Source organism: Tamandua tetradactyla, chromosome 7, assembly GCF_023851605.1.
Source record: "Tamandua tetradactyla isolate mTamTet1 chromosome 7, mTamTet1.pri, whole genome shotgun sequence".
Classification (NCBI taxonomy): Eukaryota; Metazoa; Chordata; class Mammalia; order Pilosa; family Myrmecophagidae; genus Tamandua; species Tamandua tetradactyla.
In genome coordinates this window covers 108819519-108830698 of record NC_135333.1, presented here as the reverse complement: position 1 = coordinate 108830698, position 11180 = coordinate 108819519, and the positions used below count along the sequence as shown (strand labels likewise).

General features: G+C 37.6%; 1 protein-coding gene across 19 annotated transcripts in view; it reads right to left on the bottom strand.

Annotated features, from left to right (window-relative positions):
* Positions 1 to 465: 465 nt before the first annotated feature.
* C7H12orf54 (chromosome 7 C12orf54 homolog) overlaps positions 466 to 11180 on the bottom strand; it is a 370404-nt gene continuing 359689 nt past the window's right edge. For 17 of the 19 annotated variants that reach the window (XM_077170711.1, XM_077170716.1, XM_077170714.1 and 14 more), the window contains 5 exons: positions 6666 to 6698; positions 4913 to 4937; positions 3205 to 3253; positions 1734 to 1998; positions 466 to 664 (listed from right to left, as the gene is read on the bottom strand). In XM_077170711.1, the coding sequence (XP_077026826.1) occupies positions 1845 to 1998; positions 3205 to 3253; positions 4913 to 4937; positions 6666 to 6698 (261 nt within the window). In that variant the 3' untranslated portion in view covers positions 466 to 664; positions 1734 to 1844. Of the gene's footprint in view, positions 821 to 1733; positions 1999 to 3204; positions 3254 to 4912; positions 4938 to 6665; positions 6699 to 11180 lie in introns of all 19 variants that reach the window. The other 2 variants (XM_077170712.1, XM_077170713.1) reach the window with 2 other exon arrangements.

Sequence of the window (11180 nt, the reverse complement as noted above, 5' to 3'; positions counted from 1 at the left end):
TCCCACAGTGTGTGATTTTTAATATGCCATGTTCATGTTCATGTTCATGTGGATAGATTTTGTTTAGAAAGGAATGGAATAAAAACTCTATACTCCTTTCCATGTAATATTTGCATTTACATATGCAAAGGTCACCCATCTCTGACAAATTTCCTAAATACTTTTGGGCTTGGTGACCTTTTCACAGGAAATAGCTATGTGGGAATGGTAGAGTATGAGATCATCTAAATCACAGGATTTTCTAACTGGAAGGAATCTTCAGCATTCTCTAGTCCTGCCTCCTTGTTTAAAGGAGAAGAAACTGAGGCCCACAACAGAGAATAAGTTGAACATAGTCATAGGTCAACTTACAAGCTTGGTCTTCTTCTAGATCACAGTGCTGCTCTCTGAACCAAACATAATACCACACTTGGACTTTCCATCACAAAATCCCCCAACCCAGTAAGAACCAATTGAGCAAATGCCTTGCATGCCATTATGCATTTATTTTGTCAGTTGTTTGATTGCTGGTTTTTTTACTTGTTTATTGTAATGTGCTTGGGTCTCAATCCATATTCAAGGTCCCAGTTGCAGTCATGAACTTTGGCATCTCTGCCCATAGGTGTCACTCTTCTTTATGGGCTCAGTGATGATGTCTGCCTTATATCTCCTCCTTTTCATGCAACTGAAGTTGTTCCCAAGATGTTACAATAAGTAGAAATAAAAATAATTTTATTCTCCTCCCTGCTGGATATACCAGGCAGGAGTTTCTGAAAGTAAAAGCAGTCCTCATAGTGATGCTTCTATATTCATGCCCCCATTCCAAGATATCCAACATAAGCTGAGGGAGGAGAACCATTGGTTGCACATCTTCTATGTAGTATCCACTCTAGGATCTATGCTATCCTCCACTTGCCATCTATGTCATACTTGAGAGAAAGAAAACTTCCTGCCTTACTTTCTGACACAAAACTAGGTTTAACACAGAGGTTTTGTGAGCATATGTGTTCCTTCAGTTTCATGAGGGAATCAAGAAAATGCAATCTAATTGCCAAAATGTTAGAATATCCTATTTATCTTGATGATTTATAGGAAAAAGGGGGTAAAATGTTTGAAGGGAGACTATTCAAGAAAATACATAGTCACCATATTTGGGCACTTATAGATAAGCCCAATTTTCTCCATTACCTAATACTCAGACTCTGTTCTTAAAGGAACTCCCAATGAGCCCTATACAGGGCCATAGAGAGGGTATGGTGAGCCGATTCTATGCCACTGCATGGGCATCTGGGACAGTCTTTCCCTCTATGTGGATGAGGTTTCAGATGAGCCTAAGGAAGGCAGGGGAGTTAAAAAGATTGTGGAAATGGCCTGTGACTTAGCAGTGCCTTGGGGGACAGAACCCTCAAGTATTTTATTAATCGAAACCCTGGCAATACAATCCCCTCAGAATTTATCCTGTTTGACCCTTGATTCTTAATTAATTCCCAAAGGGAATGTAAGTTACCAGAGCACTTTCCAGAAGGGAGTTATGGGCCTCACATTCCTTACTGTGTTTTTAAACTTTTCACCTTTCCATCTCTATATTGCACGATTGTCTCTCCCTGATTCCTGAACACTCCTTCTTGTACAGAACCACCCACACCTGACACACTCTGCTTGGCTCTTTGTCTTGATCACAGAGACCAAGAGAATCTGGTTTGATTCTGTTCTCCCTCTCCCACCCTCTCACCCCACTTCCCCTTGTTCTGCACCTGCTTGGTGGGCTGCTGTTCTGTAATGTTGGGTGAGAGTGGGCAAGATGGCGCTCAGGAGAAAGGCCATCTGGGCGAGACAGCTGGAAGAAGCTGAGGAGGCCCGCTTCCTTAGTGGTAGGGGTAGCGTCCAGGGTAGCAAGCTGATTGATCCGAGAACTGGGTCCTCAGGTCTTGGTTTCGGCCCCCTAAGGACTGTTTTCCATTGCTGAACAGAGATCTTCTCAAGTTTGGGGTCATCCAGGAATCTGAAGATCTGGTACTTCTACATCAAATAAGAGGAGGTTGTGGATGTATGAGAGTGAGCTATCCCACCCGTCAACACCCCTTTCCCAGTTCTTCACTGTCTTTAGGGATTTTGTTGTTACACTCCTCCAGAGGATGGGTGTCACTGACTCTGGGAGCTGTAATTTCTTGGTGAGCATGTGGCCCACAGAAAGAGCACTTGCTGGGCATTAGGAGATGCAGGAATATAACTTATCAGAGGCTATTTTTCATCAGGAAAATCAGTAAAATTCCTCTTGCTTATCTCAGAGGAATGTTAAAATAAGACCACAGATCCAAAAGGGCTTTGCCAATAGAAAATGCTTCTCATTTGCAAAAAGTTTATAAGAATTGCATTTAGAATTTATGTAAATATTAGATCACCCATCAGTTCCTCTCATGACTGTGGCACTGAGCAGGTTAAAGCATAATGATCTATCTTTTTAAGATGAATGATTTTTATTTTACTATGGCCAACTCTCTGAGACCAGCTAATAAGGACGAATTTTAGTCAAATAGGAATCTAGGGAGCTCACCTTCTCCATTTCCTGTTTCAGGAAAATATCTGAACGATGTTAAACTGATGATTTTTTATTTTATTTGTTTTTAAAGTCCGCTGCAGCACATGCTGCTGCCACCTTTCTTGATCATCCTTTACTCTGTTTCTAAGTTGTCACAGTTGGAAAGTCATTCCTAATGTCTAAATTAGATCTCTGGTGTTGTTAGTCTGCCTGAACCTTTTTCTCTCAGTTTTGTTATGGAAAAGAAAGTGAAATTTCCCAGTGTTTGGACATTTGGAAAAGTAATCCCCACTGTGATTACTTTTCTTTTTAGTTTTTTTTTTCTTTCTTGAGACTGAAAAGTCCCTGATTATTTACTCCTTCCTTATCACTTTCCACTTCTGTCATTATCTCTGTGTTCCCTTATTCCCTCAAATAAATGAAAAATCTCCCAAAATCTACTATAGGGAAGCCCAGGACTGATCCTGAGTTCCAGGAGTTTCTAATGGAGAAGGAGGCTCTGACTCTGTAGTTCATCATTGGTTAGGAGTGGTAGGGGTCACGTCCTGACCCTTGGTGAAGAGGCATGTATGGAAGCACAGGCCTTTGAAGGTACAAGGCTCAGAGTTATCTGTATTCCTGACCACCACACCTATAATCAGGTGAATTCCATATCCCCTGAAGACAATCAGAAGAAGACCACTTACCCAGTCCTGTGTACAGATGACATAGGTGTCATGAAGCGGTTGTTCATACCTGAAGTAGACACAGGAAGGGTCATCCAGTTAGACATCTGGAAATGTCTTCCTGAGAGCCAAACTCACATACCTAGTTTACAATATAGCCAGTTCAAGTGAGAGGGGCCAGAGCTTGTAGGGAATCTGATGTCCTATGGGCATGTCAGAGAGGCTACTGCAGAATTAAGCTGTAGAGATTCGGTTACTAGGGAAGAACAGTAAATCATGGCCACTGGCCTTTGTTTAACCAATGCTGGACATTTAAGAGTTAACCCAAAGCCTCAGCTCAAGGGGACTGCCACTAGAACCAGTCTCTGGGTTCTCATTTCTAGTCTCCATCTTCTCTATGGAAGATGGATACCATGAAACTTGAATTCTCCTCATCTCATTCTGAATTTCACTCCACTCTCCTTTTAGGAAGCAGATAAGCAACAGTAGTGATATCCTAAATCCACATTCTTACAGTCTAAGTCACTAGCCTGGGTATTCCTAGAACTCTGCAGTGAACCTCTAGAAATCAGGATTCATTGGATGAAGGAGAAAATCCTTCAAGAGGAGTTAAGCTTGACCCCTTTGATGTTTTTACTGGCAGAGGCTCAGCATTCAAGAAAATTTCCTCTGTTAACTCATAATGAACTCTTCCAGGCCATATTTCTTTATCAGTCTGGAGTAGAGTTTATTGACCAGGCTTGGCAGAAGATCAGAGGGGTTCTTCTCTGGACTGGATTTGCGTTTAAAGATCCCCAAGAGGGTTCAGATTTTTATGGACTCTCTTTTGTGGATGGGCTAGAAACACATGGATTGGTTCCATTTTCCAGAGAGATCCCTTGAGTGCTCTGAATCATCTCCTTTTGATTTCTTCTTCCTCCTCCCTCCAGTATCTATATCTGAACTCTCCTCAACTCTTCCATGGGACTTGGAAGTTTCTGAATTAAATCTGATTTCATTCTGAAATGAGAGGATCTGTTCTTGGGCTCAAACATTTATATCCTTGATCCATGAACCATCAGCATCAGCATGATATGGGAGCTTGTTAGAAATACAGAATCTCAGAATCTCAAGCCCCACCTCAGACCTAGAATCAGAATTTGCTTTGTAACAAGGTCCCAGGTGATGTACATATATATAAAAGTTTAAATAGCTCCAATTTATAAATTCCTTCTTGGGTGGGTAGAGGAAAAAGCTCCAAATATGACTTTTATGCCATAACCCCTAGGCTCCTGGATACTGTAAATATTTTTCTGAAACACTAGAATGCACATTTTGATATTTGAAAACTATATTTCCCCACCACTCCATCCATATGCTAGTTCTGCTAAGCCCTTACAGAAGAGTTGGGAAGCCTTTCACCTTTGTACTTTTTGTCTCCCTTCTACTGAAAAGAACCAGGTCTGTCTGAGGGGTGAGGATGTTCTCAGGTCCTCAATGGCCATCCCAGGGGAAAAAGAGCTCCTGCTGCTCCTATTCAGGTAACTGTGCTGGAATGTGGAGAAACTAGCAGTGGTCTGGAGGCTTTAAGGAAAGATAATGCCCAACTTGACTGAAGAGGGAAAGGAAAAGAGGACCTGGACTCTACCTCTGTGCTGAATAGAAGATCCCAAAAAAAGAGATTTTGGCCTGAACTTTTTTCCCCCTACCATTCTTGACTTATTCAAACATTCGAATACTGATCTTTTACCTCGAATCCGAGCATCTTCCTGCAGCTGAAAAACAATAAGAATTCAGAGAATCAGGGACTCAGAGGGCCATCTTCTGGACCTTCAGTATACCAGCTATAGACTTGGTCAAATGTAGGGATGACTATTTGGGAAGATGAGGTTCTTGGAAATGGTACTGAAATCTAAGATTTCTGAAAGCAGAATTTGTGTTGTCTTTGTTTCCCTCACACCAAATCACTTAACATAGTGCCCTGAATACAGCAAAAGTTTATACATACAGGTCTACTTTTTCTGGCTCCTTCCCCCCTCCTCATTCAGTCTTCAGTATTTCTCTGTTGTGAACATCTTAGGACCTGTGGCAAACCTTTAAAAGAATCCTTCTCATTTACTCCAGAGTAAATAGCTGCTGCTGATAGCCTTTGGTTTCCCTGAGCTCACCAGAGCTGGCCAGATGACTTTTTGCACAAGGATGTTCTATGTTTGGTTCTAATGTTTGCCTAATCAGCAAGAGAGTACATTGTAATTCCTTCAGATAGAAATCTCTATCCCCTAACCCCTTTACCATGCAGACAGGTGGAGGCAAAGACTGCTACAGAGAGCTACTGTTTCTAAGACAAACAGTTCATATAATGTTTGGGTTCTAATTTTAACAAAATTATGTCTTTATTCAGAGGGATAAAAGTTAAGAAATCTTTAAGGTAATTTCTCATTTACCCCGGCTTTATATTTATAATTGTCCTAAACTATGAATTTTCCTGTGTTTACAGCCTATGTAAATAATTTGTCAATAAATAATCGCGTGGATAGTGCCTGTTGCTTACACTGAAACAGAGGACAAGAAAATAAGATGGGCTTATTTTCTTGCCCATCTTTTCTACCAAAACAGTGGGCTTGGTACAACCAAGACATGTCAGCACTTTGGACAAGGTAATAGTATAACTCAGCACTTGGAGCAGACCATTAAATAGTGCATAGTTGACTATATTATTTAAATATTTGATCAACATTTGTTTAAAAAAGAGATTGAAATCTTCATGGAGGTAAAGCAGAAGAGAGTTGCTTTTATTTACTCCAAGAAATTTAGCTTAGGCCTCTAACTTGCTCTTCCCAGCAGTTACTGCACACACTCTCCTTATCAGGCAATTTAAATATATCACTTGGGGACTCTCCTTAACTCAGTGTGAAATATAACCACATAGAGTATTTTTGCTAAGAGAAGTTTAATAGATACAGTTTTCTCTATATTTTATTCAAGTTCCTCAACGAAATACTTGGGCCTCATCTTGCCTTAGCTGCCTATGCTGGTTTGAAATTATTATGTACCCCAGAAAAACCATGCTTTCTTAATCTTAATCCAATTCTATGGGCCAGCAGACATCACCATGTACCTTCCCATGTGACAAAGAAACCCTGAACAGGATCAGCCTTTCTTGAGTGTAGGCATCCTCTCATTGATGCCTTAATTTGGACATTTTCATGAACTTAGAAGGTATCCTCTTATTGATGCCTTAATTTGGATATTTCAGGGCCTTGTACCGTAATAAATCTCTTTTTTAAAAGACAATCCATTTCTGTTATATTGCATTCTGGCAGTTTTAGCAAATCGAAATACTGCCCTCACTTAAAAGTCAGTTCTACTCTCTAAAGAGGGACATCACTACATAAAGAAATGAAGTTGAAATCTTGAGAAGAGTCAATATGTCAGTAGAAAAAAATGGGAACAAGGACAGGTGGTAAGGCCAGGAAATTTAGAGAATCACAATTTAATCTTACCTCCTTCTGTATGTCTCTAAAAGCTGTCAGCACCTGATGAAAGACCAAAATAAAAGAAACTTTCATATTATAGGCTATCACATTCTAATTTACAAAGGCTTTTATATATAGAATTTAGTTACCTAAACTCCCAGCCAGTAGACTGTAGAGTGTGAATGCTAAGAAACTATAGTTTTCTAGCTCCAGCAATAATTATATTGACTTCTCCTCTACATATATTTCTGGACCACCATTTCTCCGTATGGTAAATGAGTGAAAAACAAGAAGAGTTATTTAAAGAGAACTAGATTCTGAAAGTAACATATAAGGAAACCTATTATTTATGATATTTTATTTCTGTTTAATTGGTCCTTTTTCTGAAGCTAAGCATAGCAGTTAATATTAACACATATTTGAGTATAACACACAGGAGGATAACACCAAATATTGGTGAGAATATAAGACAACTGGAACTGTCATACATTGTTGGTGTATAAAATCATATGCTCACCTTGAAAAAAGCCCTGTTTCTTGTAAAGGTAAATATACATTTGCTTATGACCCAGTCATAGATGTCTACAGTGACTATTCTCATTTTAGGGAAACAGTGAGAGCTTTAAGACAGATAGCTGTATCTGGTGAAAACAGAGTTTCTTTGTTGATATTTGGGAGTTCCAGTGTGTGTACAAGGATGCATTTTTAAGCTGAACAGTTCCAAGGGTTGACTGTGCCAGTTAACGATTTATTGTCTCAGCCCCATATTCACCCTTTATTATATCATAGGTATCCCATAATTACTGGTTTCCAACAAAGGTAGGCTTTTGACCTTTATATAAGCAACTCACTTTTTTAGCTAATACAATAAGTGTAAGGACATGACATAGTTGTGCTAGTATTTTACTCATTTTCTTTTTCTTTGTTTCTTTTTTCATTTCTTTTTATCAAAAAGCCATAGTCTTTGATTTAATGAACAGTCATTTCTTGCTCATATTCACATGGGAAATTGATAGTATAGGCTCAAAAGTGATTAATGTTCCCTTTTCTCTCCTCAACTTTAAGAATTAAATGGACACACCTGAAAGTTAAGATTGGGTTGTTGAAATAGCTGTTATTTGTGAGAAGGCTTCTTAGAAACCCCAAGTAATGTCTGTGTTCTAGAAAAGTTCACAACAGTCTGCTCTGGCCACATTATGGGCATAGCCAGCTTCTGTAGTCATCTACCATTCAAATATAAATTGAAACCTGCCATTTTTATGTCTAAGAACTGGCCACTTTGTCATTTCCAGATAGCTGGAAACCAAGAACATTTTGTCAAAATAAACAAGGCATCAACCTTTATAGAATTAGCAGAAGCTACTAAAAGTTATTAAATTTTAATCTTTTAAAGCAATTTTTACAGAAACAGGGTCAATAATATGCATTCTAAGACTTATTATTCATGGCACAGCTTCACTTAGAAGACTGAAGGTGTAAATTCCCATTGATAGCTTCATGAGCCTATTTCTAACTTTCAACCCATAGTTTTCAGATCCCAAAACTGTCTTGATAGAATTCAAAAATTACATTCATTATAGGACATCTGATTAAACTATCTTCCACATAGGAAGATTTTTTTTCAACTGGACCTCTTTAAACCAATTAATTAGTAAACAATTTAATTCCTAAGGTAGAGCTCCCTTGGCATGGAATCAAAATAGTCTTTTTTCTTGCCCAGAGAAAGGGCAGACTCATTATTCCTTTGCTCTCGTCTCAATACTTAAGAACTCTCCATCAAATAGAAGTTCTTATTTTCTTAAAAATATTAATTAAATAAAAAACAGGAAAACTCTAGGCATACTTTTCTTCTGTTAGCCATTTTTGTCTTTCAAATAATTATCAAAATAATTATACTTATTCTGAAGCACTTTATAAAGTTTGTTGTTAGCCTTTGATACCACAGGGAGAATCTCAGATTTGTGCTGTTATATAATCTTTATTGAACTAATCTAAAGAAAATCCAAACAGGTAGAAATACCCTAGTAAGAAAGGCTCCCATTATAAATTATGCAAAGCAGAATAGTGTTCTAGTTATTAAGTTGTATATGAATAATTTAATCCCATATTAATGTCTTTTAATGTCTTGATATATATCCTCCAGCCATAGCCAATTGAAAAGAAAAATCCTTCTCAATGCTAATGACAGGATCCCAATCACATTCAGGCAAGACTTCCAAAAGCAATAGGGCTAGTTGGGATGTTACACTAAGAAACAACAGCTCAATAGTCACTTTTTAATGGACTCAATTTGGCTTTCAAATGGAGAAAATTCACCACCCCATTTATCAAGTTGCATTTCATTTTGAAAGGTTTGCTTTGAGGCTAACTCATTCTGGAGGATCCAAATCTTTCTGAAAATTATGTTTTCTGATTCATGAATCAAAGGCCACAATCAAGTATTTGTCAGCCAGTTTGAGCAACTCCAGCGGTAGAATAACTTCCTTTCTGCTCATAAATAGAGTTATGATCTTTCATTTTCAAAAGATGATAATAACTTTGCCTCATCTGAGAATTAAAGGATGGTTTTTCAGTACCTGTCCTAAAGTATTGATGAGATTTATTCATTTTATACTTCTTATTAAAAGACTATCAGAGAAAACAGATATTCAAGAGGGCTCATCTAATGGACTTGCTCCTAAGGGTTCCTATACTCTAACTCCATATCATCAGATCCTTAGAAAGCAGCATGCTTTCTGGACAATCTAAAGTTTCCTATTAAAAATGGTTTGATTTAGCACTATAGTATCATCTTTATTGGCTTTATTGGACTTAAGATACGATCTCATGAAAATATTTTTTGTTTTTTTTTAAGTTATTAAAAACATTGCCCAAAATGTTGACCTTAATCCATAATGCTATTTTTTTGTAAATTATGTAAAGGGAAACCTTTGACCCTGATCATAAAATGTCACAATTACTTTCTTTAGGAAAAGAATAGTGTTATTTCCCTTTTGGATTTGGTTAGGACTCTCAGAATCCAGTTTTACAATTTTTTTCATCTGAAAAATATATTTTCTTTAATAAATGTTACATTTTTATTGCATTTGCATTGTATGAATGAGAGTGATATATTTTTAAATATGTATAGTATAAATAATAAATAAAACTATTCATCATAAGGTTACTGTATATTTTTAAATTGCTATAAAACTGAACCATCTGGACATCTGGATCAAAACTGAAGTAGAAACTTACTAAAAGCAGCCCCCCTTCTTCACACAGTAATCAAGAAATAATATCTAAATTATTATACATGATAAAATATTATAAATCCTTACTCAACTACCAGGAGAAAATTTTCGTTGGCTAGAAATGTAGTAATAATACATAGCTGGCTGTGAACAGGGGATCAGTTAAGAATCACAGCCTGATTCTAGCACTTCAAATGAAGTTATGGTTTAGGAACATGTTTCCCACTCACATAGGGACTGAAATAGCTCTACTTCTGGTCGTACATTCCTGAGTGGGAATAGAAGATGTTCAAGAATTTTGTTTGTTTGTTTTTGTTTGGGCAAGCACTGGGAGTCAAACTGGGGTCTTTGGCATGGCAGGTGAAAATTCTGCCACTGAGCCACTGTCGCACCACCCCTAAAAGAGGGTTTAATCATGACCCTCATACAATTATAAAATGAACACACACCAAAGATTTTATTTAACTTATTAATTAATGATGGAATATCGAGATGTTACAACCAGTGAAAGAAGAATTTTAAAAAGTATCATAAATTTATAGTCAGGTAAGAAATGCTAAGATGAATTTAAAACAGTCAAAACAGTCAATATCCAACATACTGGATGGTAAACAATTGCATCCAGCTGGACAAGAATTGTTTGAATTAACATCAGGTTTCTACCATTGACAGAACTATAAAATAGCTCAAAACCATGAAAGGTAGAAATAATCTTGATGGGTGGGCTAGACAGGAAACTATATATTTCAGTCTTTCACAAGTTTGCTCTACAAGGCAGTGGAACCTGCACAAGAATGAGAATTTGGCATGTACCACCCACAGGTGTAGGTTTTAAATCTGCATATCCTTCATTGGTGAACCTAAGCTTCCAATGGAAGACCTCTGTGGGGTCATGAGCCCTAGGAGGCCAGGAGAGGGTAACCAAACTGCGTGGTGGGGAAGGTAAATACATGAGATATAATCGCTAAACCACTGAGCTCCCATATCACTTTTCCCAAATTATTCTATAAATTGAAGAAAATCCTAATCAAAATCATGTAACATGGCAAACTGATTTCTAACTCATACATCCAAGAGTAACCAAGACAATTTGGAAAAGAATAATGGAAGGTCTTGGGTAAATAGGTTATCAAATCATTTTATAAAGCCTGAGTAGGTAAAAGAATATAGAGAGCCGGCAATGGTGGCTCAGTGGCAGAGTTCTTGCCTGCCATTCTGGAGACCCGGGTTTGATTTTTGGTGCCTGCCCATATCAAAAGAAAAAAAAAAAAAATATATATATATATATATATATGTATATGTATATGTA